General features: G+C 38.7%; 1 protein-coding gene across 1 annotated transcript in view; it reads right to left on the reverse strand.

Moving 5' to 3' along the window:
- Positions 1 to 7,211: 7,211 nt before the first annotated feature.
- LOC149063580 (uncharacterized) overlaps positions 7,212 to 23,361 on the reverse strand; it is a 65,210-nt gene continuing 49,060 nt past the window's right edge. The window contains exon 3 of the mRNA XM_089255695.1: positions 7,212 to 8,968. Within this exon, the coding sequence (XP_089111821.1) occupies positions 7,222 to 8,968 (1,747 nt within the window). The 3' untranslated portion in view covers positions 7,212 to 7,221. The remainder of the gene's footprint in view (positions 8,969 to 23,361) is intronic.

A 23,361-nucleotide genomic window follows, 5' to 3' on the forward strand; every position in this document is an offset into this window, starting at 1 on the left:
TAAATTTTATGCTAGTAACGGATGTGGTTTCGATGGCCGTTGTTCAGCGAAGAAATGTTTCCTATTTCTGGGAGAAAATTATGTCATAGTTGCCAAGTCTCCCAGATTTTGCAGAAGGCTCCTGAATTTCTACTCTGTCTCCGGACTCGTAAAAAGTTCTTATATCTCCCGAATTTTAACCATGATCTAAAAAAATTCTTACATTTTGGAGGAAAATGTTCCTAAAGAATTTGTCCATGTTGCCTCTTTTTACCCTAAAATTACATGATGTAATATACATGGCATAAATTGTCGCCATTGCAAAAATCTCCCTAATTCTCATTCTCTAAGGTTGGCATCTGTCACGTTACCGAGTTTTTGATTGCTGGTTCCCAGAATTCAGTGCTAAAGATCACCAAGAGATATTTGCAAGTCCTGGAATAATGGAAGAATTGACATACACTCTTTTTTCTGTCATTTCAAGACATGCGACACAATAATATCTCTTGATGATATGACCACTTGAGTTGAAGGAGTGTTTAGTAAAAAGGCGAATTCATTGTAACGTTTCAGTCTTAAAAACATTTCTTCAAGATTATACTGTTTTTGGACTCTTGGGCAGACATATGTAGGGTGACTAAATATATTACTCATATTTGTTCCCAATTAATATATAATATATTATCCCAATTTTTTTTTTACAAAAATGTGTCATTTTTTGAACAAGGCTTGCTAAAAGTTCGTCAAATTAACTGAAATATTAGTTACAAATAATTTGCATAACTTTATAAACTCATATATTTGACATAGTCAATGTATTTAAAAAAACAACATATATACATTTTAATTCACAGTAAAGTGTTCTGTATTTTGACTTTTTCTATCAATCGACAATTTTGCCACTGTTTGGCAGCACTGTTTCACAACAATTATATATTCTGTATTTTTCCTATCTTAGTTTCTTGTATCACTCATGATGAAATATAGCCATTCTTGTTTTATGTGATATACTGACTTAGACTGGTGTACATATTAGATTCTGTCTTTGCTCATGTTATTCTGACATTCATAACCCATGTAAAAGAAAGCTTAAACAAATTGTGAGCATTGTCAAACATTGATGAACAATGTCATTGTAGCGACACAAATTTTGTCTGACAGTTTATACCAGGGGTGGCCAACTACATTATCAAAGCTGTGTCCCAATGAAGGTTATTTTTGATGCACGTGCCACTTAACAAATAGACTATATGTTCTGTTTTATGGGACACAAGCATTCTCTCCGTACCTGCAAAATATTGTTCAGCTGTCCTCACATATTTTCTCAAAAATGTTCGGTCTGTCACTTGAGTTCTAAATTCTTTTTATTTTAGAATCATAAATTTATAATCTAGATTGTGCATGCATGTTTTCCGGTAGAATTTCATCTTATCTGCACCATGTTTGGCATTGACACTGGAACCTGAGGACTCAGGGTACTTCCTCACCCCCCCCCCCATGAACTTTTTAAGAGAACTTTGTCCCTCTTTCCTCCCAAGAATTGTATTATACAATGCAACAATGCATGTCCTACACATGGATGATCTTGAATCTTGTACACATGGAAAGTCCAGCAACTATGCCCAAGATGAAAACCGAACAAAAGCGCATTGAATAGAAAGTAATCACATACTTATTTTAAGAATACCTACCATACTAAATATAGGTTTGGTATTGTACAAGTCCATAGTTCATGAGAAAAGTATTGTTTGAAAGTTGGGGAGAATTTCTTTGAAAAATGGAAGGGAATTTCTTTAATTTTTCGCTTGCCAAAGCCACGTGCTGCGGATTGGTCACCCCTGGTTTATGCCTTTGCTTTAATTCAAGTGTAGTCCTGTCCAATGTGTGCATGTAAAATCTAATTTTGTATACAGCATCATGGTTATGCGCTGACAATATGTGTCATTTATGTGAAAAAGAGGATCACATATTATTGGGCTTCCACCAAAAAATTGACGAAATTTTATTGTATATTTTTCAAACAATGAATGTAACTGTTGTCGATTTGTACCACTACTTTGGTCATGCATACCGATATTCCAGTTAATTATTTTGTTATTAATTATATTATCGCAATTTTTCTATAGTCAATGTATATTGCCAGTAATTTTCCTTTTTACCTGATTCTGATCTGATTATTGTTAGATGTCTGTTTATTTCTTGCATTTGGTTTGATTTGCTGAGAAAACCTAGTACTGACAGAATGTAATGTTACAATAGATCCAGTGTGTCCCAATGGCAGCATTAGATTTTTACAGATTCTACTAGAGATCATCAATATGAGCGTTTTGATATGTAACATGGGGTAAGTTTATTATTACTTAATTATGACCATGATAGTCTATAGATTAGCTATATGCAGAAACTTTTCTAAGTTACATATCAAAACGTTTATCTTGATCATCCCAAACTAGCATGACACAAATCAAAAAAATTTCTTTATTGATTTGTGGAAGTTGAGTTCAGCTTTCAAAATCGTCTTGATCATCTCTGTTGGAATCTACAGAAATTTGACACTTGGTACCAAAAAGGGGGTTTGGGAAACCCCTTTATTTGTATTTACAAAATCTGTCCACCACGAGAAGAGATTTGGCCTTGCCTGTCTACACGGGATTTGGCGAATTTCAATCATGCACCAGGGCATGACAAATCTCAGGTGCCAAGTAGCTGTGGTGACTAGAAAATTGGTATTGAAACCTAAAATTGTTTTATGTAATTGTTAAATTGACACCTATGAAGGACACAAAATTTTCTGATTTCATAACAGTGCATCTTATAGCAAAGAAAGGGGATATATTAAGCCCAGTAAAAGTAGGTATTAAGCATTATTGGGACATATAATTTTTGTATATTATATGTCCTACATTAATTGGGACGGTTGCATTATGTCCTTTGCATTATTTGGGACCATTTTTCTTGAGAAAAAAAACTATACTTGTGGCTCTTGAAGAAATTTGCTCATGCCTTAATATTTTTTCGATTTGCCAAGCTCTGTCATAGAAACTCATTTTAAACGAGGCAACCTAAAGCTTTTCAGTGAAGATGTGTTCCTTGAATTTCTCACCCAGCACTTTCAAGTGTGCCTGTTGATTAGAGATCATACCATACAGTACTGAGGTTGCCACTGAATAACGGATTGACTGTATGTACCAGTCTGGATAAGCATACTATGAAATAGGCTTGGTAGTTTCTCTTCTTGTGGTGGATGAACAATTATCAACCGTCAGTTCCATTACTTTGTGAGGTGAAAACAAATGCCTCATGCATTGAAAATTCTGGATGGAGATGTAATGCTGATATTCAGCAGGAATTGATTTCTTCTCATGGCTGTGCCGTAATAATGCTGTTACTGCGAGTTTATTTAGAAATTTTCTGAAATTCATGTAGCTTGCATGATGTTGAGATTCATTCAAAAGAGGATTATTTTTTCATATATATTTGTTTATCAGCTTATTTTATTCGCTAGTCAATAAATTTATATATTTTGCTTCTTATGTTTTTCAAGTACTAATACATTCACATATGTATGTGTTATGGCCAAGGCCTGATGTCCGGCCATTTTGCATATTGGCTGAGAGGTGTGACGAAATTCTGATTATTAGAAATTATTAATGTTTTTCCTATTTTGGCCGGCCATTTCGTTAAGAGGCTAGGGATCCCCTGCCAAAATTTGATGTGCTGATTTAAGACTGCCCGGTTGGTGTAACAACATAAATGTATGAATTTTATTTTATATGAATTCAAACATAATTTCATATTTTATTATGAAATTCAATATCATGCCTTTTATTCTGACTTTGGCCGATCACCTCATGCCAATACGTGAATTTGTCAATCAGTTCATAAACTGGCCTATCTCAGGTATATTTCCATTGCATGAACCGCATCAGTTAAATGTCTTTCTACTGACAAAATATTTTTCCAATTTATTCTACAATTATTTTCTTCCTTTCCCCTAATTTTGGCGCCCCATGCACAGCCCTGGTTTAATCATGTCTTACAGTGTGTTTCAGAACTCTACTGCCGAAATGATAGAGGTAATTGCAAACGTCAAGTCGTACGTGGAGGTGGGCGTAGAAATCTCATGCCACTCCCCCCCAAGACGATCAAAATTAAAAATATATAGGAAAAATTAAAATATTTTGGAAGAATATATATTTATACATATACTGTCTTAATCACTTTCTGTTAATTTAAATGCTTTTTGAAGGTTGAGCTCAAAATTTTTCTGGAAGAGATTCCTTGTGCCCCCTTCAAAGATCGATCTTGTAAAAACGCCTAACATTAAGGCAATTTTTGCGATGAAACCCAGGGTCGCAAATAACTTTCATTTTCATCACATGTTAACATGGAATTTAAGCCACTGGCGCCGAAAAGAGGAGGAAAAAAAGATTCCCAAAATAGCTAGTTGGGGCATGGGGACACATGAATAAAACCATTGAAGATAAGGGAACCATATGATCCGTATTTCACAGGACATTCTCGTATTTTCCCAACTTACAAATTGTGCAGTCGACACTCGTTATAATGTCCGGTTGGATAAGTTCCAAATGTTTTCATGTAACATCTAACCTATATATTTCCTTTCGATATAACGACAATCCGATATAACGTTCGTTTTCGACGGAACGAGGAGAGGCCGTTATAACGAGCGTCGACTGTATTATAATTATGATCAAGGTCCGGATGTTGTTGACTTAAAAAATCCCGAAAAATGACCATATAAATGACCCAAAAACCCGCAAAAATTCCCTAAAAGCAAAGAATTTCCCAAAAATGACAAAAAATGCTATTAAAATAGCATAACAATTTTTTTTAGAAACTAAACCAGTAATTATTAATTGAAGGTCGAAGGAAAAAAAAATTCTTACAGTATATATTGAAAATCACACTCATATTCTCTCTCTCGTAACTTTAGATTTCATCAAAAATTGCCAATGGAATTTTTCAAATAAACAATTCGTTATTTATGAGTTGGTTAGGAAATCTAAAGACAAAATAGAAATTTCTCAAAAGATTCTCCTCAACAACTTCTCTCAACATCAACAGATGTTATTGGGGATATTTTGAGGGAAAGGAGATCTGATCTACTCTCAGTGTTGATTTCTCTTCAATTTGAAAACTTTTAAACGTTCCCGTAAAGACATCAAAAAATTTTCTACAGATAAAGTCCGCTTTTTATATAATTTTTTCAAATCTGATGATAGAAAATTGGCCTACCCCACTTTTTGCATACTGAATTTATCAGTAGCAGCGGTTCTCAACCTTTTTTGACTCGCGCGAAGCTCTTTTAAGTAAAAAAATTCTATGGCGGAACCCCGTAGGCCAATTTTTCAATTATTCATCAAAGTTACTGATATATTTTTACTATTAAAAATATTTATAATTATTTGTTTAAATTTTACTGTTTTTTATTTTCCTCGAGCGGCCGCGGAGTCCCTGGAGAGTGCACAAAGAGTCCCAAGGGCTCCGCGGAGCACCGGTTGAGAACCGCTGATCTATAGAATCGATAAGCTCCATATTTTTCGGCAAGGACTAAATGGTGAAAACCAGAATGCTGAAAATTGATCTTATGTACGACATCACTTCTTCAATATTCCCATGGCGAAACAGCTTACGAAATCTCACTGTATGCAGTATTTTTTACGGATCAAAATCATTCAACATGAAAATTTGCAGATTTCAAAATTCCCCCAGTAGTACATGCAAGTGCTATACCATGTTCACACACATACCACTTTTATATAACGAAAACTTCTCTCTCAGCATCCCATATAAAATCAGAAATTCTTGAATTCACTTTCATTTACTGTTTGGTTAAGCGTGGCTAGCTATTGGAATTCTTACTAAATTTACCTGGAATTGATTTCAAACTTTGCTTGTCATCTATGAAGTGATGAAAGTAATGCACATTTATTATTTTTTTTTGTTTCAAAATTTTTTAGCGTACTTTTTATTTTGAAAAAAAATTTCAAAAGGAAAAATATCCTAAAACTGCCCCTTAAAAAACCTGAAAAAATGCCCTAAAACTGAAAAGGTATTGAAAAATGCAAATGTCATCAACATCCGGGCCCTGATTATGACTATAAATATTGATCTCGTATATTTGTCATATTGATCGTTTTTTTTTTCGTAGTCTACTACGATTTGCAAGCGCATACATTCATTTTTTGCCATTGACGAGTTCGATAATTTCGCTTAGTTTCGGCATAATTTTTGGCGACAACTGATAATTTATTTTTGTCTGTATTTTTTATCACAATTTTCCATAATTTTTTTCTCTCCAGGCAATGGAAAAAAGGGATAAATTTTTTTCCATCTCGTACTCCGTCATTAAGGAAGAAACAAGAAAGACAGTGATCTGTAAATATGCTATGGGTCACCTATGAATGTTCCGCGGATCACTCAAATGATCTGTGAATAAGCTGTTTGTCACCCGAGTAACCTATGAATGTGCCGCGGGTCACTCAAGCGATCTGTGAATATTATGTGTGTCACCCGAGTGATCTATGAATATGTTGTGGTTCACCTGAGTGACCTGTGAATGCCACATAGCGTATGAAATTTCCCTGTCGCTACTCATGACGTAAGCGAGAAGTGGGCACGTAATTCTCGAATAAGTCATTTGCGACTCCGACAGGACACATTGCAAAATTTTTTCGTCTTGACGTGTACTATCATCTGCCTCGTTTTGGTGTTCGAGTTCTTGGATACAAAAACTTGTAAAATAACTCCATTAGTTAGGGGTTTCTGTGCTTTCTTTCAGATCGAGCACAACGCCGATACATCGCCATAGGCAATTTACTACCGACTAAGTTGTGCCGGAAGTGTGAGTGGGCGTACCTAACAATCTGAAAGCGTATATAGTGTCGTGTGTTTTGAATTTTCAGTTCTGCCATCTATATTACAAATTCTGAGTGAAGTGTGATGTGGGGTTTTTTTGAGCAATGGGGTAACGATTCTAATTTCGAGGAACAAACAGTCCCATGAATAGCGAAGCTGGTCTTGCTGTTGATTTTGGGTAGTTGCTGAAAAAGGTTAAGTACCCCTGCTACAAGCAAATGAAATAATCTCCATAAACAATGACATTTAATCGATAATATTCACTGAGTAAGTATTAAATTCAAGTTAAACACAGTTCTGGAATGTTCCGATACATACGTAGTGTCTATGAATGGAAATTTGTACTGAGATGAGTCCTCTTCAGAAATTTCTGTTTGGCGAACCTTTGACCAACTCTTGGCTACGGAACGCGACTGACGACGACGACTGGTGCGAGCACCATCTATCGACGATCTCTTTGGATACGTGCTGATGAGGGTGGTGCCGGATCTTCGAGAACTGGTACAACGAGCCGTTGACCGCGTGCTTGCGTGCGTGGCGGTCCAAATTGGTCTGCTGTCCGAAGCATCGGTCGCACAACGTGCACTTGAAGGGCTTCTCCTTGTTGTGGATGTTCCGGACGTGCCTCTGTAGGTTCGAAGAGATACTGAACGATCTCTCACAGTACTTGCATTTGTAGGGTTGCTCTCCCGTATGCGTGCGGAGGTGTCTCGTCAAGTTGGCGGATCTCGGAAACGTCTTGCCGCAGAACTTGCAACTGTACTTCTCTCGATTCCTGCCGTTGAACGATTGGTTACCAATTCCTCGAAGTTGGCCGAGACCCGAATTCCTACGTTTCACTGGTTGATGGTGGTTGTGGTGGTGACTGTTGATGTGAGGATCGACCGTGGGACTCTTCGGACTTGTAGCTAATTCGTTACGACGATGCAGAGTGAATAGACCCTCTTGGTAACTAGCTCGATGCAAGGACTCTAATATCAATGGTTCCATGAGAGCCGTGTGCCAAGGTGCCCATAATGTAGGCGTAGGTGGGAAAGGCAAGCAGTACTTGGGCTGATGGAGCTCGTGAGCGAGTCGGCTCTGCAGTTCAGTGACTTTACTGGACCTGCAGCTTTTCATAGTCAGGTCTAGAGGTTGGTCGGTGAGATCCATTCCGGTTGACAGGCGGTGATGGTGGTGGTGGTTGTTCATCGAGACGAATCCGAAGGCGTTTGGCGGTATCCTGGCCTCGAGTGGAGATTGGTCGTACTTGTATTCGGTCTCGCTGGTCCCGTTTTTGGCGACCGATTTCGGTTCCGGGCAGACGGCGGCAGCCTTGGGTGATGCCTGGCACCTCATGTTCATTGTGGTGCTCTCTATGGGTTTGGTTTTGCGCCTTGTCACGCTATCGTTACTTAGTAGGCTCGTCGTCGAGGTCACCGTGACGGGTTGTTGTTGGGGGTCATTGCATTCAGTTTGGCTTTCTTGAGTTATCGAGTGTCTGGCTGCTGCATCACCAATGGACAAGATCTCGTGGCTCTTTGGCGGCTCGTTCCTGTTTGAAGAGCTTGAAGGTGGCGAGTTTCTTGATGCGAGTTTTTTCCACGAACCTTTGTCCGATGTTGTCGTCGTTAACTGGTTCTGAACGGTGGTGTGGTATTTCCCCGTGGTTCGTGGGTGTCTCTCGTAGATCCTCTGGAAATGATCGAACGTCCGGCTGGTGTCCAACAGCCGGAATTGTTCAGCGAGTTCACACGCGTTGCTTGTGTGATGCCTGCAATCGGCGTGTGTCCGCTTGTGCCTGCAGAGATTCGAGAACTGAGTGTAGGACTTGTAGCAGACCTCGCAGCGGAAAGGCTTGACCGTCCTGTGTATGTGAGTGTGCTGCTTAAGGCCGCTCGATGTGGCAAAGGTCTTGCCGCACTCGCCACATTCGTGATGGTTGAAATCGATTTGATGGGACTTCGATCGGCGCTGCAAGTCGGTGAAGAACCTACTGCAACCGGAACAGGACTGTTGTTTTAGCGCCAAATTGCACACCGAAGGTAGGTGGTTGGTCCGAAATCTTTGGTGCCACGAATCTCGTTCTTGGGGCAGAAACTCGTCGTCCCTTCGGTGTAAATTGAACCTACAAATAGAGTAATTTATAGAAATCAAATCATCCTTCAGGTGAAGGAAGTTGAAATGAAATTGAAATTCAAGTTTGTATGTGATACATTTTTAATTACTCATCATTAGAGCCCAGAAGTTCAATCAAAATTCCAAAAATGCCTTTTTTTTGCCTATTTTAAAACATTTGTCTGCCGAATGCTTATTTCGACATTTTTTTACATTTAACCATGAATTTTAGATGCCATATTCTGCAGAATTTAGATATTTTTAGCATTGAAAACGGGGGACATTCAAGTATTACGTCAGCATCGATGGGGGGTGGGGAGGGGTTTCCGATTTGCTGACTTTTGATGACAAGAGGGGAGGGGGATTTGGATGATGCTTACGTCATCAACCATCCTTAATGAAAATATGAAATATTCTTAATGGCATCTTACTCGGTGCGCTTAAAACGGAAAAAAACATTTCGATAGTTATTGGGCACCTGAGCTAACATTCTCCCTGTTGATAAGTTCCCTACACATCCGCTTTAGTGATCTCTAAATGTTTCACGGATCCTTCAAGTGCGCTGGAAGTGTGTCCGGGGCGCCTAAGTGCTCTGGAAATGTATCAGGGCCGCTCTGGAGTGCTCTGGAACTGTGCCACGTATCACTCAAGTGATCCGTAATTATGCCACGGTTCACTTATGTAATCTGGGAATGTTCCGCGGCTAACTTGAGTGATGTAGAACCGCACTGGGGGGCCGCTTAAGTGCTCTAAAACTATGCCACATGTCACTCAAGGGATCTCTAAATGTGCCACGGATCGTTCTGGAACTGTGTCGCGTGTTACTTAAGTGATCTTTAAATGTGAAAGTGATCTTTGAGGCCTACTTCAGTGATCTGAAAATGTGCCACGGGCCACTTAAATGCTCTGGAATTGTGACACTGGTAATTTAAGCGATTCGTAAATGTGCCGCTTAGTTCATTTTTACAAAATTAGGTTTGAGGGGGAGCAAGCCACATCAGATAGCCTTCAGGACCACATTTGGTCTACGGGTCAAGGGTTTACCATATATGGCTTAAAGGGTGGGATGCAATGAATTTCTTAAAGAGAAATTTTGAGTTCTTACCCTTCAAATGGCATTGAAATTAACAGAAATCGATTATAATAACATATAAAGGTATTTTCTTTCGAAATTTTAATTTTTTAAAGAATTTTTTTTTTGTCTGGGGAGGGGAGGCGCATGAGCCCCTTATGCCCCCTCCCGCGTACGTTTCTGATCCCACCAATATGCGTCAGGAGGTAGGGGTCAATGCTGACAAAAATTTGCTGACAAGGGGGGAGGGGGGTGAAAAATGGCTAAAAATTTGCTGACGTAATACTTGAACGACCCCAACTGCAAAAGAGTATTTTTATTTTTAAAATCCCCAATTCTTGGTATCAATCCTAAGCCCCCACCCCCTTCCTGGCCTTATTGGAGCACAAATAGGCGTAAGTGCCTGAGAGGCAAGAAGGTTGTGTTAGGAATAGAAATGACAAAGACTTTTCATCTCTGTTTATATACGTACATAGCTTTTAGATAGCTATCAACATACCGGCGAATTCGCATCAAAATCGCAAGATTTCTAGACGAAAGCAATCCATCTAAGAAAGAAACACCGAGGACAAATTCGAAAGTTTGTTTCTCTACACGCTTCATAAAGAATGCCTTCCTCAGTGGCGGATTAAAGTCTGTCGAGGTCCTGGACGCAAAGGAAAATATTGGTCCCTTACATAAAAAAGAAAGTGTGAAGTTGGTGTTTTTCGGGCCCTTTAGAAGTCGGGGCGCCCCGTGCGCTCGCCGTTAAATCCGCCTCTGGTCTTGCACAGCATTTGCAAATGAATATCTGACTGATGACTATCCCAATAGCTCATCAGTTGACGTGAAGGCTCCAACAGGGCGGGGTGGGAGCTGGCTGGGGCTGCAGGACTAGAGCCAGTGTTATTTTGATTTTATTTTTTTTACACCACGAATAAATGCAGTGCCGCCATTAGGTGTGTGTGCGACAGATGCGCTCATTCCGGGCCCCGGGGTTTCGGAGAAGCCCCGCACTTCCGCTAATGATAATTTCTTTCATGAATTTTCCATTTTCATCTCTAGAAAAATATATAATTCTGGAATTCAACATTTTCATTCAATTCTGAATTTCCACCAATTTTGGAATTGTTTTTTTCAAGAATTTGGAATTTTCATCAATTACCAGAATTCTGAACGTTCACCCTTTTTGAAATTCTGAGTTTTCATGATTTTGGAATTCTGGATTTCCAAAATTTCGGATTTTCGTCTATTCTGGCAATATTTCGTTCATTTATTCCGAATTGTCATCAATTCTGGAAGCGTTTCGTTCATTTATTTTGAATCTTCATCAATTACTTCATTCTTGAATTCCTTCGGAAATTATTTCATTCATTTATTCTGAATTTTCATCACACAATTCTGGAACTATTTCTTTTCTTTACTCTGAAAACTTCCTTCAATTCTGGAATAGTTTATTTCATTTATTCTGAATTTTCATATTTTTTTGGAATTCTGAATTTTTATCAATTTTGGAATAATTAATTCATTTATTTATTGAGTTTTCACATATGTGCTGGAATTACGTCTGTCATCAATTATCTTTCTCGATTAATCGATTCCAAATTTTCATTAGTTCTCAATTTCTTTCATTGGATCCCAGTTTTAATTGATTTTGGAATTATTTCTTTCCTCAATTTAAATTTTTCTTCAGTTCAAAATTTTTATTACAATTTTTTTTTGTATGGATATTTTTCAGCATCGGTGTATACAGGGTGGTTCAGAAAAGATGGGAAAAACTTTAAGAGGTGATAGTACACACCAATACAAACAATTGTCATCAAAGAACGAATGGCCTAACATGAAACAGCCGCTCCGCAAACGTTAAAACGACATTCCTGTCGAAATTTATCGGCAGAAAAAGAACACTGTGCATGCCAATGCAACCTGGGGAAGAAGAAGAAGAAGAAAACGTATGCAAATCTACGTCCCAATGAATAAAAGGCGCGGACACCAGTCCTGTGAAGTTATTCCAGCGTGCAACAGTTCTAACAGTTGTAACGTAAAGGATAATGGCGCCTTTTATTCACTTTGACGCAGATTTCCATACGGTTTCTTCTTCTTCTTTCCCAGGTTACATTTGCACGCATGGTGTTCATTTTCCTACCGGTAAATTTCAACAGGAATGTCGTTTTAACGTTTGCGGAGCGGCTGTTTCATGTTAGAAACATGCGTTCTTTGATGACAATTGTTTGTATTGGTGTGTGTGCTATCACCTGTTAAATTTTTTCCCGCCTTTTCTGGAACACACCCTGTATTATGCAATAATGAATGAACTTTTGAATGCCGATTTCTCCCTCCCACAGAAGGAATCGGACAATAAGGGGCCCTGCGTCTGGTAAGGACTGCCTCGAATAAATGTATTGCAAACAAATATGACGAAATATTTTAGATGTGCAAAAAATCATCTCCAGAAATCGAGAGATCGTTTCCGAATCGATGCAAACCTGATTACAAAGCTCAATATTTGAAAATTTTGAAAAAAAAAAAAGTGTCGTAATTATGAAAATGTTTTTAAAATGCAGTAAAACCCCTCTTTTGCGGACACTCGCGGGATAAAAAAAATTGCCCGTAACAGAGGGGTTTTTAATTTTACTGTTTTAATTGTATTACATAGTATTAACAATAGCTGAAATGTCTCTATTTGAATATGAATAAAATTATGACAATATGAGATGCGTTTAAAGTCATGAAATATATAATTATTGTATACATACGAAATTAAACTCACAAAAGAAATATTATACACAAAGTTTATATACAGTAATTACTTAATTAATATGTTTTGGAAAAATCGATCTGAGAGATGTTTGGTGGATTTTGCCAAGTGTTTTGCTGATTCTTCAAAATGTATTTTAAGGTGCGAGGCCAAATCCCATGCCTTTCCGTCCAGGGGCGGCTTAAGCGAGGGTGCAAGGGGTGCGGTGCACCCACAGAGTAATAATACTATAGAGTGCGCGCGAGGGGTTACAATGTGAAGCAAAGATCCGGAGTCACGTGACTCCGGTCAAAATACTGGTCAGGGAATCTCGCTGGCAATGCTTTCCTTATGGCTACTCGTATGACGATCTACACGCGCTGTCTTATTTTTGATTAGAATGGCCAACACTTGCGCAGCTTTCGGATGTTCTGAGCGGTTTAGGAAAGGGGGACCAGTATCCTTTCACAAGGGAATACTTTTTTGCTTATTCCCCTTCTTATAAATTAAAAATTGGAATATTAAATTGACGATGCAATGGATTTCTGACGTAATCTCAGTTTTTAACGACTCCATTTTGGATTTAATTCAATTAAAGTTCCAAGTTTTGGTAAAATTCAAATGTCATGAATCATTATTAAATGTTTTAATAGAATTTTTGGCAATAAATGATTGAAATTGTGAGTTTTATGAAGTTTTAACTGAAATATACGTCTCCGCAAGATTTGGCGAGCTAGTGAGTTCATTCGACTTTTGCTCAACTTGGAAGAAAATATGCTTTTCAGGAGGAGAAATTTATGAAAAATATTCTATTTAAATAGAATGTGAGGAAAACTCCCCCCCCCCCTCTAGACAATTGCAGTTTTGCATAAAAGTGCATAACTACCTCTAAAAATATTAGTATTTTTACCCCTCTTCACACCTGAGATAAAACTATTACAGAAAAGAAATTTTTTTATTCATTAATTTATGTTTGTTGTATGTGAAATTGCCGCTTCAAACAAGAAAATTAATTATTCAATTGATTTTTTGAGTCATATATTGTGTACCTCAGATGTTATCTTGAAAAAGAATCATTCTAAAAACGATTTAATACCTTAAATTAAGATTAACATATGCATACTTTTGGAGCGAAGAGATTACACATGTCATATATATATATATATATATATACACACACATACACACACACACTTTAAATTATTACATATATACAACCATATTTTTATGGGCATCTTTTTATCAGCCACCTCGTTGGGCATTTTGCCTGTTGTGGCGTTGTATTTGTATTTGTATTTGTATTTGTACTCTACATGGAATTTTAATTCTTATAATTTAGAGAAATTGATGATGAGATTCTGTAATTTTCTTGAGTAAAATCTATTTTAATCCTGAAATATTATGTAAGTGTTTACAGTTTTGTGTGATGAGGTTATAAAAGGTTTTTCAGGAATGTTAGAAATGAAACTTTTTCTTATTGTTTGAATATTATTTCATGACTGAATATGGTATGAGTGTGAATGTGTTACATTACATAACATAATATGATGCATTATAATTAATTATACATTAATTATGAGTATATAGAGTAATTGTAATGTTCTGGAAAGATATATTTTTGTTTTAATTACCCCTCGTATAAATAAATTTTCGAAATTAAAAGCGACAAAGTGAATGAAGAGAATATTTAAAAATATAAATGAATTAGGCTTTACAACATATACGTTGTTCCGTTTTCCAATATTTGTTTATTTTATAGAATTTATTTTTTCAAATCTGATACTCCCTAAATATTTCACATAAAAATGAGTGAAATTCATTGAAAAAATGAAGGAAAGTTTTCATCAACTTGATCGAATTGAGTCAAATTTCGTTACAGCAACATCCTAGCTTCTGCGAAAACGCGCCAAATGTAATAGCGCAGAACCTGTTCTTTCCCCGACAATACTGCTCATCTTTTCTTCACGTTCGACAAGTTTTATGAATAGCGTGCGCGGTCTATTTATATCTTAAGTCTATGGGTGCACCCGAGTGGCAGGTTGTAAGGGGCGGCAGCTTGAGCTTCGTTGTACACAAAAAGTTTTTTTGAAAATTTCCAACAATAAATATTTACATGGCTTCACGCTTTTGAGTCATACATTGACAACGGAGGTGGTGGACAAACTTGAGAAAAAGGACAGGGCCTGAGACCCTAATACCAGAAACAAAATTGTACTCTTTCACAAGGGCAAGTGCGCACTTAGACATTCTCAAACAGTAATTTCTCCGGAACAGTTTAACGAATACGAAGCAAAATTTCCCTTTTGACTAAATTTTTCCCCACACATTCCGAAAACTGTCCTGCCATCTATCGGTGGAAATATGCAATTAAGTATTTTACACTAGAAAAATACTATATATATACAGTATATATATATATATTTTGCATTTATATATTTTTTTTCAGTAAAAATTCTTTTGTTTGATGAACTCTCAAAATTTCCCACAAAACGTCACGAAATTTCCCATGTGGACCAATTTTGGCCAATTTTTTCCCATGAGTTACCATCACTGCCAGTAAACAATGGAGAGTGCGACTTTCTTCTAAAAACAAAATAGATTTATCCCACAGCCCCCCTGCACTTTGACTTAGATGATGCTCTCGCTGAAGTGTAATGAAAAACAATTGTGTTACTTAGCTTGTTACAAGGTCGCGTTTGAGTGAATCCTCGAAATTCTTTTTGTCATTCATTTTTAATTCTCTGTCGTTTTTTTGGTTCAGGGATTTTCAAGCTCCGAGTGGAAGTAATAGATTTCATATCTTCAAAAGGGGTGGTTGATGACGTAAGCAACCTTCAAACCCCTCTTCACCCTTGTCATAAAAAGTCAGCAAATCCAAAACCCCCCTTCCCTCCCGATGCTGACGTAATACTTGAATGATCCCTTACGTGTAATTCACCTAGAGTTGTTTGACGTTATTCGCGCTAATTGAACTTGTCTTTTAAAAATTCGGCAGACACCTGTTAATCCAATACATTTATGAAAAGTCAAAATTTGAACACACCCTCGAAGTTAAGAGTAATAGGTTTCGTCGGAAAATCAATTTGTTTTTCCTCAGTGTCTGCTCAAAAAAATGGAAATCTTGTAACTATACCCCGACACGTTTCTTCGAAAGAAATTCCGCATGGCTACAAGGTGAAAATAACTATTTCATCCAAAATAATCCAGAGAGGGATCGGGGTAGACTTCAAAAAAATTTCCAAGATAGTGGCACGAGGACCAAGAAGGACAGAAGCAGAAAAATCTTCTGGTAGAGCAAAGCACCCCGCCTCCCAGCATATTGTGTTAGGGGTCATTAAAGTATTACGTCAGCATCGAGGGGGGGAAGGGTTTAGGATTTGCTGACTTTTGATGACGAGGGGGGTTTGAAGGTTTCTTACGTCATCAGCCACCCGTTTTTGAAGATATCAAATATTCTAAGCTGCTGACGAAATTTTGCTGACAAGGATTCACGCGTTCGTAGTACTGTGATTATGAATTTGTAATTTTTTAATGATCAGCGAAATTTTGTTTCATTCCAATTCGAAACGCAATCACAAACCCACAAATACTGAATTTTCGTTATTCGCATTCGTTTATTTTTAAAGTGTTGAGACATAAGGAATTCATTTCAAGTTTTTCAAGTCAAAAATTTCATTTCTTAAAAGCCTTAATGACGTTACAGATGAACTTGACAAGCCGTGCGGAGGTCTTCTATCTCTAGGAGGCGCTGGATGTGCCCTGGTGCGCCCATGTGTTAAGACAGCGGTTCTCAACCTTTTTTTGACTCGCGCAGCTCTTTTCAGTATATAATTTCTAGCCCTGTTAGTAGTAGTGAATTGTGCGTTTCTGGGCCGTAGAAGCTCCTATGGGCTAACCCTAATTTCTCTACTACAGTCACATCTCACTACTACTCTCAAATAGACGCTACTACGACCCAGAAACGCACATATCGTACACCGCGATAGTGAGAGGATGTCAAGAAATGACTCCATGTATCAGAAAACAACGAGCTGAAAAGACATCAGTCTCACGCAGTTGAAGAGATTGATAAACATTTCATCTCTTCAATTGTGTGGGGATAATGAAATTTTCCAAAATCAACCAACAAAACACTCGACAGACGAAAAAAAGTAAGTAATGTTTAGATTAAGTGCGAAGAACGACTCTCGCGGTGTACGATATGTGCGTTTCTGGGCCGTAGTAGCGTCTATGGGAGAGTAGTAGTGAGATGTGACTGTAGTAGAGAAATTAGGGTTAGCCCATAGGAGCTTCTACGGCCCAGAAACGCACAATTCACTACTACTCCTGTTTGACTCGAGGAGCTCTTTTTTGTACATAATTTTTATTTCAGAACCTTGTAGGCCTCTCTTATTTACTCTCATCTATCAAATTTACTGATTCATTTTATTTTCCTCGAGTCGCCGAGGAGCCCCTGCTAGATGCACCGGAGCACCGGTTGAGAACCGCTGCGTTAAGATAGCACTGATTCTGAGGCAATGACGTCTCAACGAATGGGCTCACCCGGGCACGGCCCGGGGGAGGGGGACTCATGAAAATAAGATCTGTTTAAAATTTTCGAGTGTAAGCATGTAAATTGGAAGCAACAATTTTATAAATACGTAAGGGGCATCAGAAAAATCGTTTCGCTCGAGGGCCATGACGCTCTTAAGACGGTTCTGTTCTAAGGGGTCCTGTTCAGCCACGGGTGAAAATCGAGCGGGGCGGGGGAGAGAGAAATCACAAGTAGTTATAGGATTTCACCTATTTTGAAAAAAAAAAGATGGCAGCACTAAAACGAAAATTCACGCGCAACACTAGATACGCACCTGCCGGTATGCACGACTCACTCAGTAGTAAATTTCCCATGGCGATAGACCAGAGGTGTGTTTGGTTTGAACGAAAATCCAAGTACTAAACCCAGGATGTTGAGACAACCCTACAATGGAACCTCCACAAGAGGGACGCTCACTGGATTATAGCCCAAGGGTCCGAAGAATAAATTAGTTTATAAAATTCTTCATCTCAAAAAAATTTACACAAAAAAATCAATTCAAGAAGAAAGAGTTCATCTCCTGGGTGGCAAAGGGCGGCTGGAAAAGGCGGTGAAGGGGAGGGGGGGTCACAAGGGACCAGTGGGTCCACAACCTCCAGCCCACAAAGAAGTTTCACACGGCCTGCGAAAGGTGTTCGGTTGAAAAGTATCAATACGATAAAAGCCTAGGCTGATCATATTTCCATAAATTATACGGGATATCGCCAATTATCGCCAAAAAATTGCCATTACCGAATACAAGTAAAGTTGCCAATTATAGCCAAAAAAATTGTCTAAGGAAGCAAATAAGGTTGCCAATTACAGTCTATAAAATTCTTAATTATCAAAATTATTCTTAAGACAATTATATTGTCTCTGGACGGGATTACACTATAAAAGTTTTCATAAAAGTCCTTTTGTAAAACTTTTATAGCGTAATACCAGCCTTGGGCAAGTAAGGTTGCCAATTACAGCTAAAAAATTGTCAAAACCGAGTGAAATTGCCAATCACAGCCAAAAATATTTAGGGCATTACTTTATGTCATGAGAATAATCTCGCAATTCTTGATTTCAAAAATCCAACTAAGCATTGTTGAAAACATAGTGGGGGGGGGGGGAAACGGATATTTTATGAAAAAGTTAAGACGACCAAAATTAGGGGGCAAAATTCCCGTTAAATACGGGTCATATGGTTACTCTATTCATACAATGTTCTGGCCCGCGAGCGGCAGAATTACTGCACGTTTGTCCCGTGGACTGAGAATGTTGCGCATCACATCCCTGCACTACGCTATGCACAATCCAAGCTTTTCCTTAGAGAAACGCATTCTGTGCAATAAAGACCTTACGTTCTTCTGTCGATCGAAAAACAGGAAATTATGAATGAAAGTAGTTGACTGAAAAATATATATTCAATTAAACCAAGGGCTGCTCAACCTTTTGGAGAATGCGGGCAACTTAATTAAGTGATCTCGAACAGCACCGCAAGAAAATACCGAAGTGATCTATAAATGTGCCGCGGGTCACTTGAATGGTCTAGAATTGTGCCATGGTGATCTGTGAATGAGCCACGGATCACTTGAGTGCTTTGTAAATGTGCCGCGGGTCGCTGAAGTGCTCTGGAACTGTGTCACTGAAGTGATCTAGGAATGTGCTACGTGCCACCTAAGTGATTTATAAATGGGCCGCGAGCCACTTGAGTGATCTTGGAACGTGTCACGGGCCACTCAAATGGTGTGGAATTGCACCTCCGGTTATTCAATAGATCTAGAAATATGTCAATCAGATCATTTTTACAAAGTTTGGTTTGAGGTCACGGGCAACATCAGATGACTCCCATTGATAAAATTGGCCCGTGGGCTACGGGTTGAACATGTATGATTTAATTAATCACATTTGCCGGGTCGGGGTAAGTAACTCATGTATGATTTAAACCAGCATTTCCCAACCTTTTTCACCCGCCTTTGCACCATATTTTCTTCTCGTGCCCCCCAGTCTTATCCAGGGCCACCATCTCCTCCAGGAATGAGATCATATCTTCTTATTGAGTAAATTTATAGTGAATTTTTTAAAAATAAATAATGTCAATCTCCAGGGACTCCTAGGATAGAGTTTTCTTATGGGTGCTCTAGGCTGGGTCATCTAAACATCATGAGCATCAGGCGAAGTGATATTCTGCGTATATTCTGATATGCCACCCCCCCCCCCCCCCTACGAATATTCCAGTAGCACGAGGGGATGGGTGTCATATAACCGCAGGTTGAAAAACTGATTTAAACCAGTGTTTCTCAACCTTTTTTTGCCCATGGCGCCCTTTGGAACATATTTTCTTCTCGTGGGACCCCCCCCCCCCTTATCCAAGGTAACCTACCGTCATCCAGGAGAGAGACCTTTCAACTTATTGAATTGAATTTAGTCAAAACTATAAATTTATAATGAACAAAAATCTTATCATTTACACCAGTGGTTCTCAACGTTGGCAAGTCCGTGGCCCGGTTTCATTCATTTTTTTGAGTGGAAGGCCAGGCCAAACACAAGACAAACGGAAAATGAATGAGAAAAAAATGAAAGGGCTGATCACTCGCGGCCCGGTATGAATGATGTCAGTGTCCGGTACCGGGCCGCGGCCCGGCGGTTGAGAAACACTGATTTACACCCTTATGGATATGAGGCAACGGACCATCCCCGCATGAGCCATCTTAGACCAATTCAATTGACCATGAATTATTGCCATTATTATTGCCAACTTAGACTATGGTTCTATTGCCAGCTCTGTTGAATTCTCGAAATAGTCACTTGCTCCCCCCCCCCCAAAAAAAAACAGTTCTCCGTGACCCCCCTTCACCACTTGTCGTGACTCCATCTGATTCTCACCAGTGACTCCCCACCCCTTCGAATAACTCAGTACCACAAGCGGGGGCCATATGGCCTCACGTTCAGAACACCACTGATTTAAAAACGACACAACAATAAAAATAAGTAAGAACTTTAAATAAATGATTTTTTTACCTGAAAAACGTTGATCTCGCGTCGAATCTGGATTATTATTAGCGGCGTTATTTATCCTCCAAAGACATCCTCCGGCGTTTGAAACGACAGACTGGAAAGTGAGAGAATGAAGTGGAAAAAGAATCAAAACGCTTTCGATTTTCGGTTTGTTCGGCTCCGCTGACCACAAAAACCACGGGATAGATTATCATTTAGTTACACGGTCGATCGGAATAGCAGTGAGTGAGTGATCTAGTCGCGTGTCCGACGAGAGAAAGTAACTCGGGTTCGACCCTGTTACCTTTAGGGGACCGGTACCAATAGCTTTCGTTGACCCCTTTCTTTGCTCGATGATTTCGGGGGCGGATCAAAAACTCTACTATTCATTCATTTATTTTCCACACTTTGACCCATTTTTTTTTCTCCTTTTCGATTGTATCACCTTTTTTCGTGTTCGGATATATTTATACACGTACGGAATATCACGGGAAAGACATATTATACAATTTTTCTGTTCGATTTTAACGCGATTTTTTTTCTTCCAGAAAAAGAAGAGAATTGTTTAACTAAAGATTATTTTCTGTCGCGGGAGGCGGCGGCAGTTTTGAATATTACTGCGATGGTTCGTTTGGGATGGCGCGTCGGTTTCATCGGGCTCTAAAGCAATGCCTCGAGACCTTCGCGTCTGGGGCAAGGGGGTTTTTAACCCTTTTTTGCGTTCTACAGACCCTTTGTATTGATCCCCAAAGCAGAATGTTTTGCATTGTTCTGCAACGAGCCCTCGGCTGACTGGATATGTTCTGCAGTACCCGTAATATATAGTTCCCTACATTTTTCTTAAAATCTTCCAGATTGTTCTGCGACGAACGTCACAGATTTCGGCATATTTTGCTTTGAGGGTATTATTACAATACAATACAATACAATACAATACAATACAATACAATACAATACAATACAATACAATACAAATACAACGCCACAACAGGCAAATTGCCCAACGAGGTGGCTGACTTAAGAACATCATGGATCCCCGAGCCATTTTTTTGGAGGTTCTACCTACTACTGCTACAACACATATGCACGCCCCCGTCCCGCGGAACCCCCAATGAATCGGTACATGCGGGAATGTGCGTGTACGTGTAGTGCAACCTGACGTAAAGTTTGTTTCTGTGTAATGCTTGTTATGTGTAGTGCTGCCATCTGCCACCAGTTTTTCTAACTATGATTGAATGATTTATCGTTGTAGGACTGTTGCTCTCTGTGGCGAGACTTTTTAACGGGGAGATCGGCTCGCATTTGCGCCTTGAAGTTGGGAACCACGGAAAACCAACTTCAGCCGACCACCACTGTGGGGTTCGAACCCGGATCCTCGCATCGCGAGTCCGCCACTATAACCACTCGACCACCACAGCGGCATATTAATACTCTGCCGATTAGATTAAGAAGACAGAAAACAGACATGCAAAAACAATAACATAGATGTTTTCTCATCCAAGCTCATTGACTCCCAAAGAACCCTCTAAGGACTCCCTAGTTGAGAACAGATGCGCACGCACGAATATTCCAGAACGTCCTCCTTGGCTGTTCGAAATTGTAATCGCGAAGAATATACTCAGTTCGATTGTAATTATAAAAACTAATGTTAATTTACCGCACACAAAAAGATAACAAGTGTTTAAATTTTTAAGGCAACTGACTACGTGCATATAGAAATGTCCTCTCCACTTGTTAATACAAGATTCATTGAAAGAATGGTTATTTGTGGAGATGAAGATATTACAAGGAAGAAAATTCATCTCTGGCCCTACGGGAACTTGAACCTCGATCTCTCGCTTGTGGAACGAGTGCTCTACCATCTAAGCTATGGAAGCGGACAGAACACATTAGCTTGGAGAGTACATATATATATGTTGAAAGGCTCCGTGCATGGACGGCGGCAGCAATCAAGTAATAGCTCGTGAAGGACATAGGTCACCAGATGGCCACATGCATATAAAAATGTCCTCTCCACTTGTTAATACAAGACTCATTGAAAGACTGGTTATTTGTGGAGGACATTTCTATATGCCATCTGGTGGCTTGCGTCATTCACGAGCTACTAGTTGATTGTTGCCGCCGTCCATGAACGGAACCTTTTAACATAAACATACGCTCCTAGGTTAAAATATTCTATCTGCTTCCATAGCTTAGATGGTAGAGCACTCGTCCGGCAAGCGGGAGAACGAGGTTCGGGTACCCGTGGGGGCAGTGATGAATTTTCTTCCTTGTAATCCTCATCTCCCCCAAATAACTATTCTTTCAATGAATCTTGTGAACTGACCACGTACGGGGCACTTTTTCTTTAAAAACACTGATTTGCACAAAACAAGTGGGGGTTTGAATCAAAATACTATATGAAATCTAGTGAAATTTCCGAAATGTCTCAAACTTTTTGAGAAATTCTAAATTATATCCTCAAAACTGGCTCATTTTCAGTACTTTTACGCTAGACATTGTACACTGAAAAACTACACAATTTATTTGAATAGTTTAATACTGTACGTTTCTATGACTGTTATCTGTGCAATGAACTAAAAGTTTTAAGATACACAAGATATTCTCTGAGATATGGCAGTTTTCGTGAAACAATACGTGAACATTCACAAAAAAAGTTTTTTTCATATATTCAAACAGCTGTAAAATATTAAATTTTAAACATATGACCAAGATCCTAGTTCGTTGCACAGCTAACATAACCTGAAATACTGTTGCGTGTGATTTTTCATGAGAATATCTTGCATAGTTTTTGAGAAATTCGGTTTCGCGTGGAATAAAGTAACGAAAAAATGAATCTTCGAAACCATCGTCACAGATGACTTAAATCAGCCATGACTTTGTTGTTACTTATTGCATGTACAAGAATAAAATAGTTTCGGATTCTGTGTAAAACATTCTTCCAAATGAATTTATAAAACGATTTTCGACATTTTTCGAAAAAATCGCCATTTGAACGTAGTCAGTTGCCTTAAGCAAACTTGACAACTCAACTGATATTATTGCTCAAAAAAATATTTATCAATATCATACTACATT

This window comes from Pholcus phalangioides, unplaced genomic scaffold, assembly GCF_987345545.1.
Source record: "Pholcus phalangioides strain wild (caught in Gottingen) unplaced genomic scaffold, Ppha-v1.0 ptg000172l_1, whole genome shotgun sequence".
NCBI lineage: Eukaryota > Metazoa > Arthropoda > Arachnida > Araneae > Pholcidae > Pholcus > Pholcus phalangioides.